The sequence below is a fragment of the Betta splendens genome, chromosome 21 (assembly GCF_900634795.4).
Source record: "Betta splendens chromosome 21, fBetSpl5.4, whole genome shotgun sequence".
Taxonomy (NCBI): Eukaryota; Metazoa; Chordata; class Actinopteri; order Anabantiformes; family Osphronemidae; genus Betta; species Betta splendens.
Genome location: NC_040899.1, coordinates 9,693,421 through 9,719,701, shown reverse-complemented (window position 1 = coordinate 9,719,701; position 26,281 = coordinate 9,693,421). Strand labels below are relative to the sequence as shown.

Genomic DNA, 26,281 nt, shown 5'->3' with positions numbered 1-26,281 from the left:
TACTGGAACATGCGCAGGTTTGCGGCGCACGCCATAAATCAGCGCTACCTGTGCGCAGTGAGGTTTTCACATTTCACAGCAAACGCGTTCTTTTCAGCTGCGCGCGGTCGTGAGGGCAACTTGCAGGTAGTCGGGCTTTTATTTTTCACAACTGTAAAATACTTTTCGTTTTGGTTCTGGTTATACGCGTTGACGTGGTAAAGCAGGTTAACAGCACGCGTGCATAATTAAGTGAAGGGAAGCAATATATATTATTTTTACAGACATAATGTTTCATCCTGTACCTATCAAGCAAAATAAACGTCTCTCTTTCCTTCTGGTGCCAAGACCTCAAACTCATGGAATATTTTGAATTAGTCAATCATTGTCAATGCTCATTCGAAAATTACGAATTGAAATGAACAATGTATTAAATTCGTTTAAGTATTATTTCGTTACATTCAGACATTATAAAGTAAAGCGCCTACAACAGCAAGGAGTGAACTAATAAATTGTCTGACTTTGCTGAAATACAGATGCGCTGTTAGGTTAAAAACATCCATGTGTTCCTCGAATTACAGGTAATAAAATGAAATTTCGTAGAATTAAATATTGACTCAATATTACCATAAAAACGGGAGGGTCAAATACTATGTGCATTTAATAAGAAGCGTATCTTCTAAGGTGAAAAATAAAACACGAGGCCTGAAACACATGCGATGAATTCATAGAGTTTAAAAGCAGCTCGCTTTAGTCATTTGAAATAAATATATTAATATAATTTCACGGTTCATTTAAGTTTGTGAGCAAAATTTGAAAATACATGTATAAATTACTCAAATGTTTGTTGTGCACAAACAACCTGAGGAGTAAATTAAGGTTCAAACCTAAAACTAACAACTTTCTTTCCTAAAACGTTCGCGTCAATCGCATTGGCCTGAATTTGAGGAATAAATTATTTTAAGAGAAAGTATTTAGCAAGGAATTGATTTAAAAGTTTTATTTGTAAACATTAAATAATTCTTTCTCTCTAAAGTTTTTTTTTTTATGAATTCGGCACCAAATGCGTTACAGAAATTGTAAGTACATCATGATGTCATAGACGTGGGCCTATATCACACACTCATGAACCCTCTTACTGGTATAGGACGGACTTTCTCCATTACCAAACGCGTTAAATCATAACTACCTAGACGCTTAGAAGACATAAAACATAGACAACGTGCTCAGCATGAACTTGGATGGTTTGAAATCGTTTAAATTGCACCATGCTTAGTGTAGCTCTTGGCAATAGAAATAATAAATATATAGAAACGTTATATTCAACAGCAACAATACTTACAGCACATACAAACAAGGAATGTCTGACAGTTTTACAAACACCATGGGTCCCTCATTTTCTATACAGATGAGATATTTTTCCACATATGCATCATACATAAAAGGAGTGCCATAACTACGAATCTGTATCAAATCTAGCAGACTACATAGTGTCCGGTATATATTATATATAGACATCACCTCAGCAAGTGCCTATAAAATAAAAGGAGAAGGAAAAAACAAAAACTAGAACATGCGTTGTCTTTTCTGGATACTTGTGGGATCCTGTCAGAAACACATAGGCACGAGTCATAAAGAAAGGGGGAAATTAAATTAAATCTGTTCATTATAACAAACTTTGTACACGTTATAAACCGATGCATTGGAGGCATCATAATCTATCGTAATATACAATGTGTGTGCGTGCGCGCCTGTGTGTGCGTGTGTGCGTCCATTTATATATGAACGGAATATATTACATCTCATCATGTTGAATCAGTAGAGCCGACGTTAAATAAACAATAAGTCATTGCAAGACCGGATTAAGTTTGTTGACAATTTGTCCACTGGAGAGAAAATTTCCCGCGATGATTCACACGTCTGGCACTCGGAGAACGAGAGGGATAAAACATTTTCCGGGGATTAAAAGGCCTACAGCAACCACACTTTCTGTCTCCTCCCCTTGTTTATCTTTTGAATGGGTCTTATTATGGTACTGTTGTTCTATTAGCCTACGGAGCTTGCAAAATATTCAGAAATAACAACTTTAAAAATCGGCCAAGTCTGACTCAAACAGTCTTTTGGAAGTTCTTTGAGGTCTCGCCATTGAGTCAAACTCAGAAAGGTAGGGTGTCGAGGAACAGTTTGTCAATTATTGCTGGCGGGGGAACTATGTCTTCTAGTTTTAGGTAAAAGATACGCTGCAGACCTTGGGTACATAGTGTGCGCAGTTCAGGGAGCTTTCCCAAGAGTTTTGACAAGTAGTTGGGACGATTCAATCCACCGCCATTGAACGTCACTTGATCTTTGAGACAGTTGACGATCTTGTTTTGGAGATCCTCCACTCTTTTAGGTTCCTTAAGCCCGTGTCTCTCTGAAATATAACACAACGAGAAAGGCGAGAGAGGTCAATACTTTGCATCCACTTCCCTTTTCCCCCCCGTGCGTCGTCACGCAGCCAGTTTCCCGACGGGCCGTCGACTTTTACGCACCTGTTAGCATGGCCAGTGCAGCGATGCAGGAGAAAGCCGAGATGTCTATGTTCATGCTCTGCAAGTTGGAAGAAAACTCCACGATGGCGTCCACCCACTCTCCAAATCCACGGACGCACTGCAGCCTGTGCAACACGACCCCGTTACAAAAAATAAGTTTGCCTTCCACTGGGTTGGACCTGCAATTAATAGGAAAATGTCATTAATTACGCACGGCAATAAATGGGATTTTAAGAGCCGTCTAATTATTGGGTAGCTAATAAAACCCAAGGCAATGAAGCTTGAAGGGGGAGCTGATGATTATCTAAAGCCTGGCTTGTTTTGTTTCATAATTGCGCCGCTTACCTGTACGCCAGCCGCAGTACAAACAGTTCAAGGAATGCGGATTCAAAGAGGAGATCTTGATCCTGCTTCGGTAAATCAGAAAAGCCCGGAATCTTCTCCGCCCATCCCCGGATGATCTCCATGGAGCCCGTCAGGAGATCGTAGAACTGCTGGATGTGCTGAGTGTTGTCTCCAGTCATTTGGTAGTCAGGGTTAGCCTGGAACTGGAATTTAATTTAAACAGCGCCTTAATGAGGTCCTTTAAAATATATAATCCGTGAAATTGCAAATAGCCATTTCCAAGAGAGACGGAGGGAGACTCTTCCTATTAAATCCATGTCTTCCTTTTATTAAGTTCTCTATTTCAACGCAATTTACTTAAGGGAAAAATATGCCTCGTTTAAAGCCTGACAAAGTTAAGACTTTAGCGATGTCTTACAGAAAACTGTCCGAGCAGTAAATCAGCAGGAGCCCGCTTAAAATGTCACCCAACCAGCTCCATTATAACAGAAGTAATAGTTGCCGAGTTGTATATTTTGTGTGTTTTATTTGTGTTATTTGCTTACTCTGGAGTAGTCCAAAGCCGACATGGAGGGATTGGAGTCCACATGGGCCCTAACAAGTGCGCTGATGAGGCTCACTGGCGGCGAGGGAGGGGAGGGCTCCTGGGGACTTTTGGGTTTGGATGGTAGGCGTCCTCTCCGACCTTTCAGGTTATCCGTTCGGACAACTAGAATCAGACAAACGTGTGACACGTGCACGTCAGTAACACGCCGTGGGTAAATGCTTAAATGTGGCTCAAATAACAATTAAACCTATTTTACGCACAGGATTTTCACTGTGCGGAGAAACAAAAAACACTGGTGTAAAAACAATTTATCGTGTGGCCTGAACGTACCTTCTCTCACCATTCCGACGACAAGGCACTTCTGGAAACGGCAGAACTGGCAACGATTTCTTCGGCGTTTATCAACAGGACAGTTTTTATTCGCTAGACACACGTACTTTGCATTTTTCTGTACGGTGCGCTGGAAGGAAGAGAGAGAGAAAGACGCGTGACTCTGTGGGCCCGTCTCTAACGCCGAATGCCTTGTAGAACACGCTCCATGGATCGCTGCATTACATAAAAAACGCACAGATGAAAGCGATAAAATATCGGTCTCATCTCCTGCTGTGAGGAACCAACAAGAGGGAATAGGCCGTGCGCAAATACAAATACTTTGCTTGTTCCGTTGAGATCAGCTGTGTGTGAATAGGCTGTCACGCAGCACAGACTGCCGCGTCAAGTTGTTTTACGCACGCACTTAAATTTGTGGCAAAGCACACGCGGTTCTGCGGGACGCTCTTTATTTCACAAGCAACAAACGTGCGGTGCGGGATCGCGTCGGCCCACCTTGAAAAATCCTTTGCAGCCCTCGCAGGTTCTAACTCCGTAATGCTGGCACGCCGCGTTGTCCCCGCACACCGCGCACAGACCCTCGTTCGACGGGGATCCGCGCGACGGCGGCGACGGCACCTGGCTGTCCACCAGCTGGTGCCCGTGGCCGAGCTGCAGGGAGTGGGGGAAGGCCAGGCCGGCCTGCTTGCGGATGGCGCTGGGCACCGCGAAGCTCTGGCCGTCCAGGCCGCGGTGCGCCACCGGGTTGTCGTGGCTCATGGACACGTGCAGCGGCCCGTCGAAGCGCATCTGGCAGCTGGACACCGGGGTGCCGGGCGGGGACTGCTTGAAGGAGAACAGCGAAAGCCGCGACACGGGGTTCTTGCGCTGGTCTATCATGTTGGTGGTGGCCGCGACGTAGTTCTGGTGGAAACTGTGGAGGGAGCCGGGGTCCTCCCACATGTGATTGGGCTGCACTTGGAAGTTGGGCGTACTGGGGGCATGGGGCGAGGAGGGCTTGAAGTACATGGGCCCGGAGTGAGCCATCATTTCTTCTGACTGGGGCGGCAGGTGGCTCTGTTGATGGTAGCTATGCATCTGGACGTCCTCCACCTTGATAGAGGACTGCTCTCCAGAGTGGGGCATCTGATACAGACAGGGCGGTTTGACGTCGTAACTCGTGCTATAGTTGTCCATGAAGGTGCTGAAACTCGGCAGAGAAGTAGTCGCTGTGATCTCAGTGTTGGTCAAGTCCATGCTAAACTTAACGAACTCGGGTGTTAGGAAGTCGCAGCTGTATTCTCCTGCCGCGTGGTAGCTGTAGCTCTGGGAAGCAGGACTAGCTCCTTGAGGTGATGATCCATACTGAGCCTGAACGCAGGGCATGGCTGAAAACCAAACCGGGACAAATCAGTTTCTTGTGCTTCGACCAAGAGTCAAGTTTTTACAGCTCACACCATGTAAATTGCAAATAATAAAAATAGTGACAGTAGAGCGCATTTCCACGAGACACACAAAACGTGACTATATTTATAGTTTTTAAATATAATTCCAACATTGGTGTCGTACCTCAAGTCTTCTGACAGTTTTTCGGTGACACTTAAAATGGGTAATGTCAGGAGTTGTATCAGGATTGGAAAAGGCGGCTCTGTTCTGGGTCTTCCCCTAATAAAACACACAAGTCTGACATTTACGGCATAATAAAAGAAGACAATATCCAAAAGCAGCACAGGGACCCACGGTTACGCCTGACTCAAGTTGCGCGCACGTCGCGGACTAAGTGTTACCGTCTTCTTAATACGCGCGTCACTTCTGGGAAAAAATAAAGTGATCTTTCACCGATGAGGACGACGAATATGCTGGTGGTGTATATTAAATCAGGCTGTGGCTGTTTTCTTACTATAAAGTGTTAAATAGTTCAGCGTACTTTGCGCGTTCCCCATAACAGGCAACTTGTGTAGAACGCTGTAAATGTTTATTTGCTTTCATTTACTCTAAACAGCTCGAGTCGGACTCAGTCGTGTATAATTACGCTTCAGCCGGAATAAAAAGGAGATGAAGGAAAACAGGTTCGGCTGCCTCGGAACGAGACGCAGAGTTGCACGCAAAGTGCAGCCGCGGATTCTGTCGCAAAGAAGCGGGCGAGCGAATCTTACCTTTCTCACATCAGGATCTCGGCTTTCACTCCATGCGACAAGCATGCACGCGGGATTCATCAATTTCGGTAAAAGCTCCAGATCACCAGCGTCGGCACCCAACGAACAGCAGGCGGATAAAGCGTGTGTGTGACTCCGCGCACTGACAGCGACACGAGCTTCGACTACCCAGCCTGGCCAATGTGGCTTTGTTTATGTGAGCGCCGGATACCGTAGCCCACGTGTTTCACGGCGCGACGTCATCGGCGTCGACGCGGCCCCGGACCAATCCGCGTGGGAACTTTCTCAAGCCCCAATTTTTCCTCGCGAGCGTGTTTGCCTTGTGGTATGTGTTCCATGTTGCTGCCCACATGGACATTATGTAGTGGAGAGTAAACCCACCTAAATTCAGTTCACACACCTTTTGTGTTTGCAGGGGACTTATGTCAGGTTTGTCTTGGGCTAATCTCCGTTACAGGATTTCGCTGTTTTATCACGTCTCTAAAGCAAAGGATGCGTCTTACTTCCTGCTCCTGTAACTAATTTCTCATTATCCCGACGGCTCTCCCGTACTTTTCTCTCACGCGGGCCAGCGTCTCGAGTGGCAGCAGCCGGTGCGTGACTTTATCCTGCTCACGTGCCTCTTTGAAGGTGTAGCGTATTACAACGCAAACGCACTGACTCGCGCGGATTGTCTTTATTGCCCGCTTGTCATTATCTCAGCGTAAAATTGGGCGCACATTGGCACAGTTACGTCACAACGAGGGTGGCGTGCCCGACTCGCTGCACTAGTACGAAAAAGGGCCCTAATGAAACGAGCGTCAATATTATTCTTCGTTATCTTCTGACAGGATTTCTGTATTTCAATTGTGTTCCAAATTTAGACCTCAGATGGGGTGGGGTCTGCGGGGTGGGCTTCCTATTCATAGAGCTCCTAGTGTATGTGAGCTGCTGGAGGAGGAAGGGGGATAATTAGTGGGCCTGCAGCCAGTTGTCATGGGGGAACCAATTTAGTCCCCAGAGAGGGAAACGTGATAGGAGCGGGCAGAATGGAGAGTGACGCAGAAAACACTCAAGTTGACGCAGTCGCCAAAATAATATTTTTGGCCTCATTGTTCTGCAGCGATGAAATTGCTGATCTCCGTGTAATCTTACACCCACACCTTGTAACCAATCGAGTTGGCCTGACATTTTTTTTAGACGCTTAATAGCGCGAGCGCCGGGCCAAGGTATAAGCGCATAATGTGCGGAGATGTGCGCCCGCATGCGTAAAACGGCAGCCGCCGCGGCCAGCGCCGCGTGTTTCCCTCCCAGCGCGCTGAGGCTTTATTATTTGTGACTGCCCTGTACTCGGAGCATGCAGGGATGGAGAATTCAAGGAGGGGGGAGAAGAAAACTGTATATCAGGGATACAGTCACCTCTAGAGGACACTATTGTTCACCAGCCATACATCAACCGGCGTCTGCTCCTTACAATTAGCCTTTTAATTAACCTAACCCCATTAAGGCTGTTTGCTCACGTCCTGCCGTTTTCACGTGGGCTCTAAGGCAGCATTTGTGAATTATATTTTCTTCAGAGTGGACTGTGACTATTCAGGAGCAAAATATGGCCGTAAAAGTTCCCGTGTTTTTGAGTTCTAATTACCCTGACCGCTCGTTGGCAGTGATGGCGGCCGCTAATTAGCCCACCGCCTCTCTCATCGCCCGGGCCGAGGCATCTAGTCTGACGTCTGGATGCTGGCGGATGTGTTGACGTCCGCTGGTCACGTGACGCACGCCCGCACAACAAAACAAAGTGTTCAGTCTGAAGACGCCGATGACACTCCGCCGCGTGGTCACGCCGCGTGTTTACCATTATCCATTTACCATTTAGAATTTAAATGAAAACACAATTAGCGGTTTAATTGGCCATTTTACGGAAGAATAATTAACTTCCCGTTTATGTGCACAGTTAATTGACAGCCGTTTGAAAGTGAGGAGTTAGTTTTAATCACACTGAAGTTATTTCCTGAAATCATAGTTCTAAATTTGAGGAAATGCCTGCTGACATTACCAGTCGTAGGGCGCGTCCACGTGAGCGTGCGCGAGAGGTGAAGAGCTGGAAAAAGACGACGCACCTTTTTTGTTATTCTCTTGCATATGTGCATAGCTCTATTGGTTAATAAAGTGTTTGCAGGTGTCAAACATTAGCAGCAGACAAGACAATGACGTCATCTCAAGGCCACATGATGCTTGTGGTTCCCCACAACACCCAGATGAGCGACTGATCGTTGCCTGGAAGGTCGCGTCTGGATGAGAGAGCATGCCACTGCGTGATTGGCTAAAAGAGGTGCCAGTCATCGCCCACACGTTTTCCTTTGGTTATTGACGGAGTCCAGCCTACGTCACACAGGTGAACACAAGTCACCAGCCTCCAGAAAGAGTGTTGTTTAGTTTTCTGTAAACTACATGAATCACATAACACTTATTACTTTGTGTTTTTTTAGTTTGAATGTGCACAATATGTACAGTACGTAAGCAAAACCATATTTTCATTATGAAACAAGGATTTGGGTAAAAGTTGAAATATAAGATGAACTTTTCAACATTTGTTAGTGCTGCATATATCATAGAGGTGGTGCGATGGCAGACAGTATTCAGGATTCTAAGAACCTTATTCAACTCCGCTCAGAAAGAAAGAGAAGGGCAAAAAAGATAAAGATGAAGAAAGTGAATGAAACACACAGGTGCTGAAGGAGCCAGGTGGAATTTAACTAATTACCTTTATAATATGACGTCTTCTAGGTTGACATCAAGATTAGTTGTTTATAAAGTAAATAGGTGTGTGATTAACAGCAGTCTGGCCTGTAAACGCAGAACATCAGCTCCATTCAGTTTGACTTACTAAGTGTGACATGCAGTTAAGTTACCGCTAACCTGGTCCTAGGTGTAATTGCTGCCTGTCTCTTTGTGATGGGCCGCGTCCCACCGCTGGGATTGGCTGAAGCGACCACGTGGCCGTTAAGGGGAACGTGGATGGAGGGGATGAAACGCGGAGCCTGAAAAGCACCGGCAATCGCCTCAAGTTGTAGCCCGGGTAGTTTGCAAAAATGTGCCGGTCACGCCCACAAAGCTCATTTCATTTCTCTCCAAGCAGCAGGTATCAAACTTTGTGGGAATTGAAGAGCCCAACCCCGGAGGCATCCCTTTGCTCAGTGTCTTCTTTCCATTTCTAGATCCTCACTTTACAAGCTTAAATGTCTACTTAATATGCTTTAATGCCTGCTCTTTAGAGCCGGGGAGCACTTCATCACTTTTATACACCTTTATATAACACACTGTTAACTAGCAATGCCTTATGGAACAGCTTGTCTTGCAGCTGGAAGGCGCCTCCATGGCATGATGGAGGTACCTGTTCACCATTCACAATGAGACAGTAAAATGGGAATAGAGGCCTCTGCACACTGCTGCTGTCTATATCAGTCAGCCATGAATATTCATGAATCACAGTGTCATGACATGCTCTGTAATTGGCAGCAACATTAGTAATGACACTGCTGGTATCAAGTCCCTGCATATTCATGTGGAGGGGCAATATTTCCTCGTGTCCCCCCCCCCCCCCCCCCATCTCCTCCTGAAAGTGAAAATGTATTCTAAAGCTGCAGGTGTCCCTGGTGCCACAATCAATTGCTGGCTGGATTGTGCCCCAGTGAAAATCAGACAAACCATTAGTTTCTTTGTCAATCTCTTTGATTAATAATATATCTGAATTACAAAAGGTTGAGAGGACTCTAACTGGTGCAAAGCCGATCTCTTTGTAATAGTTACGAATGTGGACCTTGGGGACGCCGTCGCCAGTGGCTGGTGGGCCTCTTAAAGGATCACTGTTAAGATGCAGCGCGGTGCCGTGCTTGTTGGTGGGAATAGCCTCCCCGCACAGTCCAGTCACAGGCACCAGCACCGGCCGGTTCCGATTCCGCCGCATGTACGAACAAGCTCGAACAAACCTCGTCGCCTCGCCGGTAATGGGGAAACTGGGCAGCTTTTGGTTTTGTACTGGAATTAGCGCGTTTTCCGTGCTGCTAAAGTGTCCCAGAATGGATGAGGAGGGAATTGGATAAAGCTGTGGCTAAGCTGCAGGGCTTTCTCCTCTAAGCAGCTGGCTGCTCGGATTTCACTCGTCCGTGGTTTGACTCGAGCAAACATCCAGGCTCCAGTGGAAGCGGCAGCGTCACTTAGATGCTGGCGGTGCTTCCAACACGAATTCGGCAGCATTAGTCGTGTTTCAGAGTGTAATGCAGAGGAAGTGAGATTATTCAGAACATTATAGAAGATGCTGCTGCAAAAGCACCAACGTTGACGCTTTACCTGCGTCAGGTTGCGGTGAGGCCCGGAGCCCATCAGCTGCATCCTGCCCACCGCCGCCACCTCCTCCTGGCAGATGGTGCAGCACGTCGTATGGTGCATCTGGAACGCGTGCGTGACTGGCGGCGACGGTGAACTGGAGCTTCGCTGCCATTCGTCTCTGTCTGCTTTGCTTATTTTAGATAATCCTGCGCCGTCATCTGCGTTACTGACTAACTAAGTGCTGCAATTAGTCAACTTTGCTTGTTAAAATGCCTCGGTCCCGTTCGTCTGCTCGCCACATGCAGATCTTGTGATTAATCTAGAAAGACAATACTGTGAAATGTTATTGGGAGTGGAATGTAAATAAGCATGTGATGTATTGTTTTTTATTGCTTGATGGTGTCTGACAGCGTTGGCACGCAAAATACATGGCTCCCTTTTTTCCTAAATCCATCACCAGGAATATAAATGTAAATACATATGCATAATAATGAAACACATTTATTAATGTGCACTGTCCCCTGGAGTCATATGACAATGAAATGAATGAGCGGTTTCCCTTTGCACGGATGCTGCCGGCCCGCGTGTGGCGTGTGGAGGTAAAAGTCAAACACCGCCGTGACGCGTCCCACGCCAGTTTGACGATCTCACCTTTGCACAGGAGGGTTACACTCAAGCAACTCACCAGAAACTGAGTGCTACTCCAAGGGTGAGTACTGGTAGATGGACTCAGAGGCGCCATTAGTTTGAAGGGAGCAGCTTTTTGGCTCTTACTCAGCCTTCGCTTCCATCCACAATTGGGGCATTTTGGGTCCTGAAGTCTAACCTCGGTTTCTCTGCTTCTCAAGGGCTGGAGCTGCGAGGCACTTCACAATAAAATAAATAATACAGTACCAACATAATACGTCTTCTATTCCCCGGCGCTCCTTCCTCTGGTTACCATTACAGGCCCAGTAAATTACCTATGCAGCTGTTTGAAGCCCCTTAAATCGTATTAAATGCTCTTTATTTGCCGAAGTTGTCGAATGGCGGCAAAGAGCAGGTTTTTATTTCTCCTTTTAAAGCAACGTCGGTGTTGAAGAGCTTGTGGAAGTCGTGCGATTTCTCTCAGCTGATGTTCCTTTTTTCTCTTTCAACCATGTTTTCTCAACGCGCCGCTCCCTCTTAAGATTTATGTTGTCACACTGGTGGCAATGATTGTTGTTTTTACCCAATGGAATATGTATGGCCCCACAATATTGTTCTCGTCATGAATATTGCAGTGGAAAGTTGTGCATATGTGAACAGCATCCCGACCCATTCCAAAGATTTGGGACAATAAGTATCCAAATGTTGATGTGTTTTCTTGGCTCCCGTTGTCAGATCTCAAAACTGGCCCCGTGCAGGGAGACGATTTCTCATCAGGCTCCAGCAGCAGCAGCACCGAGCTCATTCACGGAGGAGTCCGATATCTACAGAAAGCCATCATGAAATTGGATTACAAACAGGTAAATGCTTCATTTTTTCTCCGCAGCTGACACTTATCCGCAGAATTCCTGGTCCCTCTGGTCATATTGCTTTATTTATCCCCCCATGTTCATTTTTCATTCACGGGAAGCAGTGACATGTTTGCCTTGAGTGACTGCCTGCCTGGAATTTTCTGAAGTTGTTTTAAAGAAATCTTTCAACTTAGCCAACCTCTGTTGTTATCGCGTGGTGAATTAATTCATGAAATTATCTCTCAGTAATAGGCGAATTGAAGCCCGTGTGTCCTCCTTTGTCTGCGAATTGTTTAAGACAAGTCACCGAGGTTCAAACTGAAATGTCACCATTTTCTGTTACATTTCACAGTATTTGAAAAATCTCATTATTTCCAGCTTGTGTTTTCTTGAAGAGCCTTATTTTGCTATCTGTATGAACATACACGGGTCCTGGAGGTGAGCAACAGAAGAGGCCAATTAGTGTGATTGCAGGAATCGCAACTGCCTAGTCAGCAGCCCCACGGTAGGACGTGGGCCGTTCTACGAGCTTTTGGTGAGCGGAGGGCAAATTAAGGCAGCGGCATTTGCAGCTGGGGGATTTACACGTCTAAAAGCTATAAATTAATATTTACTCTATCCTACCCTATCATCTCATTGAGGTCTCAGAAGCAACTAAGAAGCGACAAAAATGTTATTTGCTTCTTTGAACAATAAAGAAACTGGATTGGAAATTGGAAATGAAGATTTCCTACGGATTCTGACAATGATTTGTTAAGCAATAAACAGACTTTTCTTTTCTCACACAAAGCTTGTTTTATATCTGGTGAACACTTGCAGCGTCCTCCTCTGGCAGGCGAGAGTAAAGGGAGCCACGTTTCTGCTTGGAATGCTTTGCGTGTACATGGAAACTATTTTTCTCTTCTATTTCCCTGATCATTTCTCACATCATATACCCGCAGTAAACCTTTCCCTTCATAGAACCGCAGAGTTGGGAAGAAGCGGGTTCAGCCGGATGACGGCAAACTTTACAACCACCTTTGGGCTGAGAAGCCCACTGGAGTGGAAGGTAAAGGAAGAACAGTCCGCGGCATCTCTGCACCATCTCACCTTTGCTCCCTCAGACTTGGGTGAACTCGAGGGCCTTGATTTGATTGGTGCAGCCTTGAATCATAAGCTTTAATTGCACCTGACATTTAGAGCTTCTCTCTGGTATTTAAAGCAGTGTACAGGTGTGTCTCATTACTGAGAGGGGGAGATTTTCTGATTTCTCTCTCATTTCTTGGCTGCTGTAGCGTCTTAACTCATCACGCTGCCTGTCACCTTTCCAGAACTCCTCCCTCAACTTGCACAAAGCCATATCTGACCCAGCTATCATCAGTCAACGCAGAGTTCAAGCCTGTCTGGGAACGAAATCTCTTCCTCGGTGCCGCAAACGCTGTCACAGAGGAGGAGGCTGCAGACAGTATCACAGGAGGAGAGGCTCCATGCTAACATGTCATACCAACCCCACGCGCGTTTCATTCCACCAGGTGATGACGGTTCCCCCACTATTCCCTGCTTCTGACAGGAAGTGGTGGGGGCCATTTCTTACCATAATGCTTCAATTATAAAACAAAAAGATGTCCGCGCGAACGAAAGTGTACAGAATGAATCACTCCGTGCGATGTTAAAAATCATAGCACTTATCACAGCTGGAAATGCTGCTAGCAGCAATCTGGCTGCAAAACTCTTCTGTTTCATCTCATGCAAAACTTGTGTCCTCGCATCTAATGTGAACAAGAAGCGCGAGGAGGATCGATGTTTGTCATTTTACGTACATGTATGTTGTCATTAATGTTTCTAACCATATTATAGTCTTCCATAAACCCACATTTAATTATCCCTGTTCAATTTGGTCATATTCTACCTTCCCAGTGAAACATCTGTGTCTCACACGGCCGTGTAATTGGTGTTTATGTAAGCGTAAACAAATTAGAAACAACATTTTTTTTTTTTTTAAGAACAGAAAATAGCCAGTAGGCATCGCGTTCCAACCAGTCCCATCTTTCTCCGGGCTACATGTGCCTCGTGTTGGCATCGGAAAAACAAAGCATATGTTGATTGTTAGCCAGGGTGTACATAGCATGTCCTGTTCACTCAAGGTCTCCCTTGTAGCTGCAAACTCCCAACTTTCTTTCTCTAGGCTATCTGTCAGACTTCATTTAGCATTTGAGGATATGTGGATTCCCATGTACTGCAAAAAGGCAGCGTACTTGTGAGCGAATACGGGCCACTATGTGAGCAGCGATCTGTCAACCTTATTCATTTAGCAGAAGTAAGTAGGAGAGGGGGTGTTTTACACAAGCTATTTATATTTTCTCATTTCTTATTGTTGTCTTCTGGAAAAACCGAGAAAATTGAAGAATCTGCAAAGCGAGTTTTCTTGTGTCATTCAAAGAAATATTTCTATGAAGTAGTCTAAAAGGTACAAGGAAACATTTTAAAGTATAAAAGCATTTACATGTATTTAATATTTCCTCAAGCTGTCTTTTCCACCCCTTCTCTCATACGCAACTGGGTACATTATGGCAGTGACATTTTCTGTCCTGACCTTCTTTACTGGGGATCGAGCTTTGACTGCTTGGGTTCATCTCCTCAGGATTTATCAGGCCATCACAATCACATAGTTTCAACATGTAGACATCCTTCAGCCTGAGAAAACATGTTTTTTTTTGCAAACGTATAATTTAGGAAGAAATGACAAGTTAATCGTTGGATTGTGCAATAAATCACACAATTCTCATAAAGGGACTTAATAAAACTTCCAATATTTACAGTTCACAATAGAAGGTTTCATTTGTAATGTACAGTACAGTCATCATATTTACAATACTGCACTATACTTAAACTAGGAAATATTGCTAAATATATCTCATATTCAACTATTGCCTAGGTTTTAGCAAAGGAGAAGTAATTGACAAAAGCATCTGGGATAATAACTCCCTCTCCCACTGTACCTGTAACAATTTAATTGGACAAGTCAGCCCAGCCAAGCATCTCTGGCTCTATGACTGGGAGACATGAAATTTATTGTCATTATTGTCTCTGTCATTTTGCAGCATTTTGTCCAGCTGCAGAGTTTCTCTCACTCCACTGAGTTTTGTACCTCCAGGAGGCTGGAATGAGTGTGGTGTGAGCCAACCGGAGGTAGGGGTGGAGCGGGAGGGAGGGGGGAGGCAGCCGTTCCTCCAGGGAGCTGTGATGCTCATTTAGCTCCACTCTGTCATTCAGCCATTTTGGCTTTTAATTGCTGATGATAATTATCATCATCATTATTGTTATCTTCATCAGCGTGTCAGGTTATTATAACCATGCTAGGCTGCTCATTCATAAATCCCGCTACCGCGATCTGACTAATCCTTGAATTCCTGACATTTAATGTAGTATTAATGCTCCTGTTCTTTGCCCAGTGCCAATCTGTGACAGGCTCGCAACAGAGAGCTGTGAATCACGGGGTCAAAGGTCACCGGGGGGCTCAGCAATCATCCTGGATCAGACACTGCCTACTGGTGCCGAGCTGCCACGTCTGAGCCGCGTGTACCGCTGTGTGTGCGTGCGTGCTCGTGTATTCATGTGCACACACGCCACCGGTGGCATAGGTTTGCTAACTACATACTATAATGGTCACATTCACCCTACAGAGATGAAGAAGTGGATTCCATGGTCTTCCTAATACATCATGGCAGGGTGCATACTCTTGTATGTAATTCATTCTAAAATGTGGCCTTTAAATCTGTTGTTTTCCTGTTTTTCTTTTTTTTTACTTTTTGCTTGCAGTTTATTTATTTATTTCCCGTTGTGGGGGGAATGGCTTCCAGCATGTCGTAGCATTAAGCAGAGCCCACCAGCTAGCTTGCCCCAAGTCGCTCAAATGTAAAATAAATCAGGGCACAAAGGACCCTGCTCGTTCCTGCAAAGTAGCAACATTTTCCCTGGCCAACAATGAGGACTTGAACTTCCCCGGCAATAACAAATAGAAGGAAAGTCACCCGAGACACCAACATTAAAAGTGATTAATCATCTCTATTCTCTCTTTACTTTTGAACCAAGGGATTGTCCAGCAATAAATCTTCAAAGATGTACATAAGAATCACTTCCTAATGAAACGGGGCTTTGTTCATTTGTCACCTTTTAGACCCTTTCATTTAAATTACAAAACTTGTGACCTTGTGACTCTGAATAGAGTAGAGCTCTGGTATTTTGAAGCCCAAGAAGGATTAATCCATAAATCTTGATTCTGGATTTCTCTGCGCGTTACAAGGGTTCTGCCGGGGGATGTTCGGTTTAAAACGCGGATCAGCTCCTGTGACCAACATCACTGGAAAATGGGATGATCAGGAAGCATACTGACTCGTTCCAGTGATTTGTTTAAAAAAAAAAAAGATAAAAAATGATTTGAATAGTAACTGAGGCTGGAAAAACACGCTCAATGTAAACCTGCATGACGACAGGTTCGTCCGCTCTTGTCACTGCTCTTCTGCAACGTCTATGGCTTTGATGCGTTCGTGCCTTATCCCTGCGTTCCCTGCCTTTTCCCGAGGACTGCTTTTCCTTCGCAGCACGGGAGAGGAGAGGAGACGAGAGGGGAGGGAGGGAGTTAAGGAAAGGGGAGGGGTGTTCAGGGGGGCCCACACTCAGGCCAAAGGGCCACAGTGGCTCCTTATGTGGCCGGAGCAGCCGTTGCGCTGATGCAAAGTGACAGGGACAGATGTGACATATCGGTTCCGACACACTTCCATACCACCAGTCACAGGCTCGGGGTGACTCACATCCCCCTGCTCTGGTCCTGTCCCCCCGCTGCAGGACAACACGGCGATGCTCGAATGAACCTCGCCATCGCCCTCACTGCTGCCAGGTATGGGGCTGCCATGGCCAATTATACTGAAGTGGTGCACCTACTGAAGAGGGCAGAGCCACAGACGGGGAAGGAGAGGGTCCGCGGAGCGCACTGCAGGGATGTGATCACAGGTAAATCCAACAAAAGCTCGCCTCCTTCCTCCCTGCCTCACTCTGCTCCCGCTCTCGCTCGCCCTCACAACAGGGGCCCTCCCAGCACCTCTTACTCACTGCTAGTTTGCACATAGTCATTGCACATCTAATGCAAGGGCTTTTAATATTTTATAAGCATTTTATGGCGTAGAGGGCTGCTTCAGATCTTGTAGGGAGGAACATAAGACGGAATTAGCGTACTCCAAATGGCCTTACTTACCTTTTAAATGTCATGCATAGGGCCGGCTTTGGAAGAATAAAGCTGTTAAGGGTAAAAGACGGTATTCTGAAACATTTCATGAATAACCAAGATTTGAGGATCTCAATACATGACCACCCCCTGATGTTTTTAAAGATGGAAGTGTGCTCTTGAGGGAGATGTCTCACTTTAATAATGTGAGAGGAGGGCCTCGCATAGGGAGGGCTTAGACTGAAAGGATAATAGAAACAGTTTTGTCATCAGTTCTTTTTTCTTTGTCTCATTTTTTTTTGTTCGTTTTCAAAAAATCCAAAAATCTGAATTTTGCGATTTTTTTTTTTTTTTTTTTTTTCCTCCTGGTGTCAAATTAGAAACCGCAGCTCGCCGTTCGTCCCGATGTCGTCCCGATGTCGTCCCGATGTCGGCGCAGATCATTTGCCTCGCTCGCCGTATCTTTTGATACGCGTCCCATTATGTACTGTAGCTCGTCAACATCGGGCATCACATTAACAAACATTTCCCTTCTACAGTTTCAAAAGGCTCCCTCAGTCACTGCCACTGAGCCACCCTGTGACACAAAGAGGCAAGAGGGAAATTAGGTATGTCTGTTTCCTATTAATTACAATCCTGGGAAGTCTCCCATGGACACACTCGAGCCACTCTATTACGGAGAGAGAGAGGGGGGCGTTCGCTGATAAATTAATAATCCGGCTTGTCACCAGACACAGATGAATAGCCCCTAGTGATTGATGCTGTTTTCTTTCATAGGGCAGGAATTTGATGTCAGAGCCAAATGTGTTATCAATGCCACGGGACCTTTTACGGACGCGCCGCGGAAAATGGATGATCAGAAGAACCCTGACATCTGTCAGCCCAGTGCTGGGGTGCACATCGTCATCCCGGGCTATTACAGGTAACTAACGGCGAGCCCCTACGTCTCTGTCACCGTCCCCGCGGATCACCTGCTCCTTAGCGCCGCCGTCTCATCAGTTCATTAGCCGGCACCAGGAGAGAGACTCCTCAGCCTCTGGCCATAGCAGCCAGACGCTGTCTGGCGGCCCGTGCGCGCGTGCGTGGCTCAGAGCAGGTGTTTAGTGGAAATGGAAACCACAGATGAGTGTCCCCCGCCTGGTGTAATGATTTCGCCGACTGTACGCGGAGATCTCCATCTCTCGCGTGTCATTTCCGAGTCCAGCCTGACCAAACATACCCCCCCCCCCCCCCCCCTCGCGGAGGTTTGGGCTACGTCCTCTCTCCGCCTTGACAAGAGCTGGGATTTCTGCTCGCCTTTGATGCATGTTATTTGGGTTCGGCGTGACCCAGCCTTCCCCCTCAGCTATGCCTGTGTTAAATTGAGTCAGTGCCACATGCATGTGTTTTAAAAAGGACGATATGTGCACCCTGGGTTGAGGCTAAGGGAGCAGCGGCTGGAATTGAAACCAGCTGAATTAATCTCCTGGAAACAGTGCTGACAGGAGCCTGATTATGGGGTGTCCCTTCAACCAGCCCGGCCGGCGCGTGCCCTCCCCTCCCCAGCAGACCAAAGGTTAATGCAGTCTTCTTGTTTGTTCCCCTCCTTACCGCTGCACCCTCCCATGCACATGAGGCATAGAGCACCTCCGATCCTGACGGCGCGCTGCTCCCGCATCCTGTTATCTTTCTTTTTTTTTTTTTTTTTTTTTTTTTAGCGCCCGCTCGCACCCGTCTCAAGCCCCCGTCAGAGGAGAGCATCAGCTCCACCCTGATTGAGAACTCCAGCCTCCGTGGGCCACAGCATGCGGGGTGATTGTCGCCCGCCGTTTGGCAGCTGCGTTTGCGTTTTGCCGCCGTCCGCCGTGCAGCTCCGCGTACGGTGTGAGAACAGCAGGTATAACTAGCAGCGGCGGGAACTCAACGTTTCTCCCGTGGAAAACGAATGAGTCATCACCGTGCACTTACACTTGCGGCTCTATAGCCTGGACGCTTGAATCAGACCTAATTCATAACAGCCATTTATGATAATAAATACACGTCCAACAATCTCAACAACCCCCCCCCCCCCACACACACACACACACACACACAAACACCCTCTCTGATTTACAAATAGCTGATAGAGCAAGCAGCTGACAGAAATAAATGAGCTAATCTGATGGCTGTGTAGGACTTCCACCAGATATTAATTCATCAGGAGGCCACAGAGTGCAGACAGATACAAATTCCTGCTTTAATTATGTATGGGAGCTGTGCTGGAACCAGGAGACACCTCTACTGCCACTATTTCTTTAGCAACTTCATGAACCCCTTTGATTCCATCGGTGTTTTGTTTTCCTTTAGATATAATGCATGTCCCTGTTGTTTTCCCCAAACACTGAGGACAAAATGGATTTGTCCCCCTCCCTCATAGCCGCGCTTTCACATGAGACATTTGATAATGAACAAGTGGAGAAATAACCTTTGCCATATTAAATTATATTGTTTTCGATTTGCAATTTTTATGAGGCCTTCTTGGAGCCTGTTTGATGTATTTTGCTCCCACGCTGAGCCTCAAATGGCCCTTGCCGACTGGCAGGCTTATCAAAACCCACGGAGGCTTTATTGAATGAGTGACCAGTGGGTATCTAAACAGAATGCAGGGTTATTGATTTTGTAGAAGTGGTCTAATTGTTTCTAGTAGACAGGGGCTTGTCCCGATTATTTGATTGATTAGCTTGATACTGGTCGGCCTCCTCGTCCTCCTCCCCTGGCCAGTTAATAGCACTGTAATCCCAATACACAGCTGTATTTCTAATCCATCATCATTATCATGGCTGTACTCAGCACAAGATTAGTCCATGAGGGTTTTTTCTTTTTTTTTTTTTTTGCATTCCTTGATATTAGAGCTCTGCTTTCTGTATGTTAAAGGAAAGAAACTGAGGAAAAAGTTGACTGATGCGATCCGTTTTATCTCTAGTGTGGAGCAGACTGTGAGGAGCATGTATGGGTTAAATCAGACAACTGATTACATCTAAGAAGTATACATAACTTTTACATATTTATTTTTCCCCACTTTTTTCAGATTAGGATTAAATTAAACATGTTAAACGTATAAAATGCAACATACTCGTCAAAAGCCTTGAAGTTAGACACATTATCTATGTTCAATCAAACAGTGTAAACTTGAATAATTCAGCAGTTGATCAAATGTTTGTGGTACCTAGACCAAGTGACATCATGAAGCTATTGTTTTATTTGTCCGATCATTTGGCTTTAGCCTGCTTTTCTACAGTAAGAAGCTCTATTATTCAAGTTGGTAAACATTCGGACTGTTTATTCCATCACTATAGGAGATAAAGGCTCTGACGGGGGATGGTTGTAGGGGACGTGTCACAGTGGTACTCCAGTTCAAGCCTCACACTCCATCTGGCTTTAGGCTGCGTGGCCGCGGACAGCGGGCTGACATGTGGCGTATGTCTGGGCGAGACCCTGGTAAAAGTCCTGTAGTCACAAAATGAGCAGAGGTGGCCCGGAGCCTGAGAAGCAAAAAGGGGAGCGGACGGAGGAGAGAGAGAGAGAGAGAGAGCGAGTGTGAAGTGATAGCGCGAGGAGCCGTGGCCGCTGCGGCCCGCGCCGTCGCCCTTGCCTGTGGTCGCGCCTGAGCTGGGGGTCTTCACTCACTCGTCTAAGACTGTGGAAGAAGGTGGGGGGTGGGTAGTGTGAAGGAGGGTCGCACCAGAGGGGCTTGTCACACTGCGTGGAGGTGACACCTCAGAAGACCTGCTGGCCCCCCCACGGTGGACAGCCCATGCTCCGGTCCTTCCCCTTTAGGGAGTGGGGGTCTCTGCTGCTGTGCTCTGCTTGACTTACTGGACTCTGACTGGCGTGTAAGACGCTCTTTGTTCACTTCCTGCAGCCTGAAGAGGACTCTCTCTCTCTCGTCTTTCCACGCCACAGCGCCGTCTCATTCCCCAGCCATGAGTCAGGCGAACAACAGAGGCGTCAGTGTCGCTCACCGCGCTTCTCGAATCACAGAATGAAAAGCACTTCTTTCAGTTTCCAGCTTCGTCTCTGAGCTCTCGCAAACTTTCCTGCGCAGCCTCCGGTTCACCTTAAACGTGCAGTAATATCCAGGGGATGCGTGTTATTGGCCTCAGCCAGTGCCAGATTTATGCTGCGCTGACTTGTTTGAGAAGCTGCGTAAGTGCCCATCAAAATAATCAATTGAGCCGTTGCATCCATGGTGCCAGGTTCTGTAAGTTAATGCATCCCCAAAGATGCTGTTTGTCATACATAAGTTTCACTGTGAACAACTCTAAATGTGCGTTGCCTTCATCCGCAGGCTTTTATGGCCCATGTGAGGCCTTCTGCTCCACAGCTACTCAGCTGTCATAAATGTTTAAAAAATGCCCTTTGATAACGAGTTTGTCATTGTTTTATTCAGAAATATCAACCGACCCATTACAGTGGCAGGTATTTTTTTCAATCGATACACAATAGCGTATAAATATTTAATCCTTTATATGTCACTGCGATATAAGAAAAGGCGCTTTGTTGGGGAGCAGCATCTGGAGCTCGTTTGTTTTCCAGCGACTGGAGTCAGAGAGAAACACGGAGCACGGAGAGCGTGCACGTGTGCACGGACGCACAAATACTGAGTCGTGGTACTGAAGGGGCCCTTGTGTCTATTGGTCCAACGTGCTTGTTGGAGATAGAAGAGATGTCCTGACTCCAGTAACACTGTCAGTGAGCAGGAAGAAGAGCGGACCAGCAGTTTGTGCTGTTCATGGTTTTATGTTGTCCAATCATCAAACTTTCAGCTCTTAGTGCTTTGGATGCTTACGGCAGTGCAGTGAGGAGGCCTGCTTTGACCCAGGGGGCATCCTTCCACTACAGCTGGACTGTATCTGCCGTGTCTCGCTGATCATGAAGCCGATTATTAAAACAGGAAAAAAAATATTTAGATGATGATAAGCTGTGACGAGTGTGTGTGTGTGTGTGTGTGTGTGTGTGTGTGTGTGTGTGTGTGTGTGTGTGTGTGTGTGTGTGTGTGTGTGTGTGTGTGTGTGTGTGTGTGCCGCTGCCCTCCTGACAATACACACACGTCACCAGGACAGTCCATGCCATGTTAGACTTCAAATGAACTGTACAATGACCTGCAAATGACAAGCACAGAGAGTTGCAGCCCCCTGCGAGTTTTGTGTGAATGAGTTTTAACCCTTTGCTGGCAAGAAAGTGTGGAAGAACGCATAATCTATGATCCCAATGTTTCTGGAATGTTTAAAAAGGTCAGTATGCTGATATTTTTGACAGCGCTTGACCTTTTGTGAAAAAAGTAACAAAACCATTGGAATTGAAATAACTTCTTTGTTTAGTTCTGGCACATAATGTATCACAGTCAAAGCATGCTGTCTCCCCGCAGCATCTGCCCATGAGTGACTTGACTGTTAATCCGCTGTATTGATCTAATATCAAAAGGTGCTATTTAAATGCAGCATAACTCCCCAGGAGCCGTGATCTGTCAGTAGGTTCTGTTTGGAGTCTGGCTGAATAGCTAATGCCTGTTTTGTCTGTCGCTGTGTCCAGGTGGCTCAACATCTGGCCCCCACCTTCAGACGAAGGCCCTACAAAGAATATTTGAGTAGAGGGTGCCTTTATTATTTTCTTTTATTATGTTTCAATAAGAAAAAGCTGACGTACTGATAGCAGGATAGCTCATGATTCTTTGCCAACTAATACTGTGAATATAGAAAATGCTCTGGTGAGTAACAAACACCAGTGAGAGCAGAGCCTGGATCCAAAGGGTCCCAACAAAGGGCTTTAAGGTCTTGGGACGCTCCAGGTGCTGAGTTATGTCATTTCCTGCAGTAGAAAGAAAAGCGCACTTCCATGAATTGTGGACCTCGTGGAAAGTGAGTGCCCCACAGAAGTGAACAGGTGACTCACATGTCACCTATGAGTGTCAACATACTTAAACTACACTCACGTTCAGCTTCTATAAAAAAAAAAAAAAAAAAGAATCCGCGTCTTGTTTGCAGCGTGACACTTGCGCATTACTGTCCGTTTAGAATGGACGCCTGTGACAGCGCGTCCTCGTCGGCCGCCGATCGGACGCCTCTTCCCCCAAACGGCTCGCTCAATATCCGGCGCCGGTATTCCCGCACATGCATTAGATTGACCTCACATTAACCCAGATACATTTGATCTTTAAGAGCCATAAATTGGCTTTTGTCATTACCATAGGTTAATTACTGAGATTCGCTCTGTACGGCTGCTACGCTGAGGCTGCAATAATAAGCGCCACACAAAAGCCATTCACGCCGCCTGCGTGAGCACTAAATAGGCATTGTTTTGATCCTGCTATTCCTGTCTGGAGTTGTGTTTGTATTGGTCTATTATTAGCGCCGTACCTAGCAGCACTTTTATTGCACTTTGATTCTGCTGAGCTTTAGCTCCAACCTTGCCCTTCCTGTCATTCTCTCCTCAATAAGTCATCTGACGTACGGCCCAGATGTGGACCTGATTGCTGTCTGAATGCTGTGAAAGCTGCTCAGTGCTTCCAGGAACGAAGAGTTTTCGGATCTCAGAGTTTATATTTATTACGCTATTTATGAATTATTCATTTGCATGCCTCTTTATTAAATTAAATCAAACAGTTGCAGCTTAAAGTAACACCCTTAAGTAATAGACGCCTTTGACGGTGACCTTCTGTGGTACGAGCACGCGAGCTGGTCAGACAGCACAAGCCAAGGGCCAAGGCTGTGGATGTACAGATGGTAAGAGGTTCTATACATCACAGGAACCCAAAGCCTTAATGAAGGTTGTTCAGAAAGGATTACAAGAAAAGTGTGTGTGTGTGTGTGTGTGTGTGTGTGTGTGTGTGTGTGTGTGTGTGTGTGTGTGTGTGTGTGTGTGTGTGTGTGTGTGTGTGTGTGTGTGTGTGTGTGTTTGAGAGAGTATTTGGTGTTTCTCTGTTCTGCCTTTATGAGGAGAGGTTTTAGATTTCTCTCTTAATAGAAACCCTGCGCTGATGATCCTCTTTTAGCTCAGTAACCATGGCACTCAGTCTTATATGCAGGCTCGGTGACAGCACTCCAGATGTTTACTAGAACAGCATATCCTTGTTGTCTTTCCCCTGTGAATGTTCCCCCTAATGACGCATTTTGTGTTCCCACTGAAGGATGTGATTATGTCCAAACCCGAGGCGTTCTGTCAGTGACACAAATCAAGCTAAAAGAAATCATTAAAAGAAGGTTAAACATCTTATAAAGGTATTAGAATCTCTACTTTGTGCTGCAGTCTTAGAATAAACATTCAATCAAACATTCAGTCGTGGCTGCTGGAGTGCAATGAATAAAAAAACTCTTATTTTGGTCCAGTTGTTAGTTTCAAGACTCTTTATTTCAGGTTGATCAAAACTATATGGATCACCTGTAAACACAGACAGTTAGTGACAGCTCTCTCTACCACCGCTACTAATTGAGCCCTGGGTTCGCTGTTGGGGCTTGTGTGGGAGTTTCTGTCAACACAATTTCAAAATTAAACATTTTTTAGCAACAGCAAACACTGAAGAGACATATTCATATAATCTTTTCATCATTTCTGATGAAGTGCCGACATTATTCTGCATTTAACCGTGGATGGATTTTTTCATTTTGGTGAATTGCTTAGGGCAAAATGTGATTTTCGATGGATTTTTAATTGTTGTGTCACGGCATTTGAGCCCTACAAGTAACTGATGAGCAGCGTTTTGAGAAATAAACGCAACATATATGAATCATCTGTTTAAAGGAAGCAGACTGATGCAGTGATTGACGCCTGTAGCATCTGATGAGCCAGTGGTTCGTCTCCAGGTTTGGTGGAAAACCAAACAGAGCTAAAAAGAGAATATCATAAGATAATAATGATAAAAATAGTTGTCGTACTGTGCTCAGGTTCTGTTATGCTTGCTTTTATAATTTCTTTTTACCTCTTTTACACTAGCACATGAACATTCAATTAGAACAACAGAAACAAATAAAATGAACAGAGTAAATTTTGCGAACAGACTTGACAAAACAGTTTAAAGCATTTAATATAATAAAACAAACATCCAGTTCATCGCTTCTGTTCAGGTAAAACTAAATCATGTACAAATCTCATAGTATCAGTAGTTATTAGGAGGACATGTGCACATAAAGCGGGGAAAAAGGGTATGAGACATTCTGACGGCCTGAACCTTGAATTATCTGTCTGAGCTGTAGCAGTGGACTTTATATTACGGACTGCATGAGAATTACATTCACAGGTTCTCACCTTTCATCACACAGGTTGCACGTTGAACTAGGACGGTGGAGCTGTGCACGGCCTCAACAGCACCTCCTCAAGCCACAAGATCCACGTTTCAGCGGATTCCAGATTACAGGGACGTATTCTGCATCAGCAGCACATTCTAAAGGTAAAATAACATCCAGCAGCTTCACAACATTCTCAATGCGCTCCGTCCTCCTGCCGTCTCTCTACCCCACACACCTCTTCCCTGTCCCCGCGTGCAGCCGGCGGTCCTCTCCAGCTCACTGACAATGATGAATGCGGAACATGAAACGCATTAATGCAGCAGATTCCGGTCAATGTCAGGCCTTTCTTCACTGTGTCAAGTTAAACAAACAAGATCAAGCAAAAGCGAATGGTAATTGACCCTCCAGAGATAAGGCTCTTGCTGCTGCACAGGGGGGTCATGGGAATCTCAAGCCATTCTCAAACCAGGGATGGACACACTGGAAGCTCCACTCCGCTCTTCGGTCACACGTTAATGTAATAAAGGAGGTCCAGTGTTCTCGCTGAATGACTCTAAGCAGGGTGTTACACACACGTTCTTTGTACAGGGCCTCCTCAGCAATAAGCTGTCACTGTAATAGGTGTATCCTACCTGCGTGAGACGTCTAAAGCTTTAGCGCGGCGTGTTTAAAGTGTGGAGGCTTCTGACATTTTGATGACACGTTCTGGCGAAATCGAACTAATTAGGAGACTTTTTGATTTTGAACTTCTGGTTTTTAAAGAGAAGCCTTTTGTGTCCTTCAGCATTACAAAGCATCGCAGTGATGCTGTGTAATTGGGCAGATAGATGTGGAGGAGCTCTGCTAAAGTACTGTACGTTGTGAAAGTGATGCTTCTGGGACCAATGTACAGCATCTCCGTTTTTTTAATATCGTCATTTGTCAGAAATTCACAGATTCAGACAGAGTCAATGTCCAGATTGTGCAGATACTTCATTAGACGCAAACAATGGGTGATATGCTTCAGGTTAGTCTTTCTAACTGTTGTTGTAGCTTCAGAAGTGAATGTGTCAAACCATGACACAAAACTAAAACTGCCAAAATACGTTTATGATCTGGTTGAACCGCTTCCAACTCTACTGTCCTTTAATACACAACTGAAGATAAGTTATACAGTAGCTTTTCTCCCTCACTGTCAACGACCGGTGTCGT

General features: G+C 45.7%; 1 protein-coding gene and 1 long non-coding RNA gene across 2 annotated transcripts in view; one reads left to right on the top strand and one right to left on the bottom strand.

The window, feature by feature from the left end:
• Window positions 1-964: 964 nt before the first annotated feature.
• Window positions 965-6,056, bottom strand: nr4a2a (nuclear receptor subfamily 4, group A, member 2a). The gene is made up of 8 exons (XM_029136753.3): window positions 5,868-6,056; window positions 5,281-5,376; window positions 4,228-5,099; window positions 3,733-3,862; window positions 3,401-3,564; window positions 2,856-3,058; window positions 2,511-2,689; window positions 965-2,392 (listed from the first exon to the last, which is right to left on the bottom strand). The coding sequence occupies exons 3-8, from the start codon at window positions 5,095-5,097 to the stop codon at window positions 2,136-2,138; spliced, it is 1,803 nt and encodes a 600-aa protein (XP_028992586.1). The 5' UTR covers window positions 5,098-5,099; window positions 5,281-5,376; window positions 5,868-6,056; the 3' UTR covers window positions 965-2,135.
• An 808-nt stretch (window positions 6,057-6,864) lies between these two features.
• LOC114847234 (uncharacterized) overlaps window positions 6,865-26,281 on the top strand; it is a 35,193-nt gene continuing 15,776 nt past the window's right edge. Inside the window, exons 1-6 of the long non-coding RNA XR_008693382.1 lie at window positions 6,865-8,238; window positions 11,535-11,659; window positions 16,475-16,639; window positions 17,390-17,458; window positions 17,628-17,772; window positions 25,124-25,251. This is a non-coding gene — a long non-coding RNA (uncharacterized LOC114847234). The remainder of the gene's footprint in view (window positions 8,239-11,534; window positions 11,660-16,474; window positions 16,640-17,389; window positions 17,459-17,627; window positions 17,773-25,123; window positions 25,252-26,281) is intronic.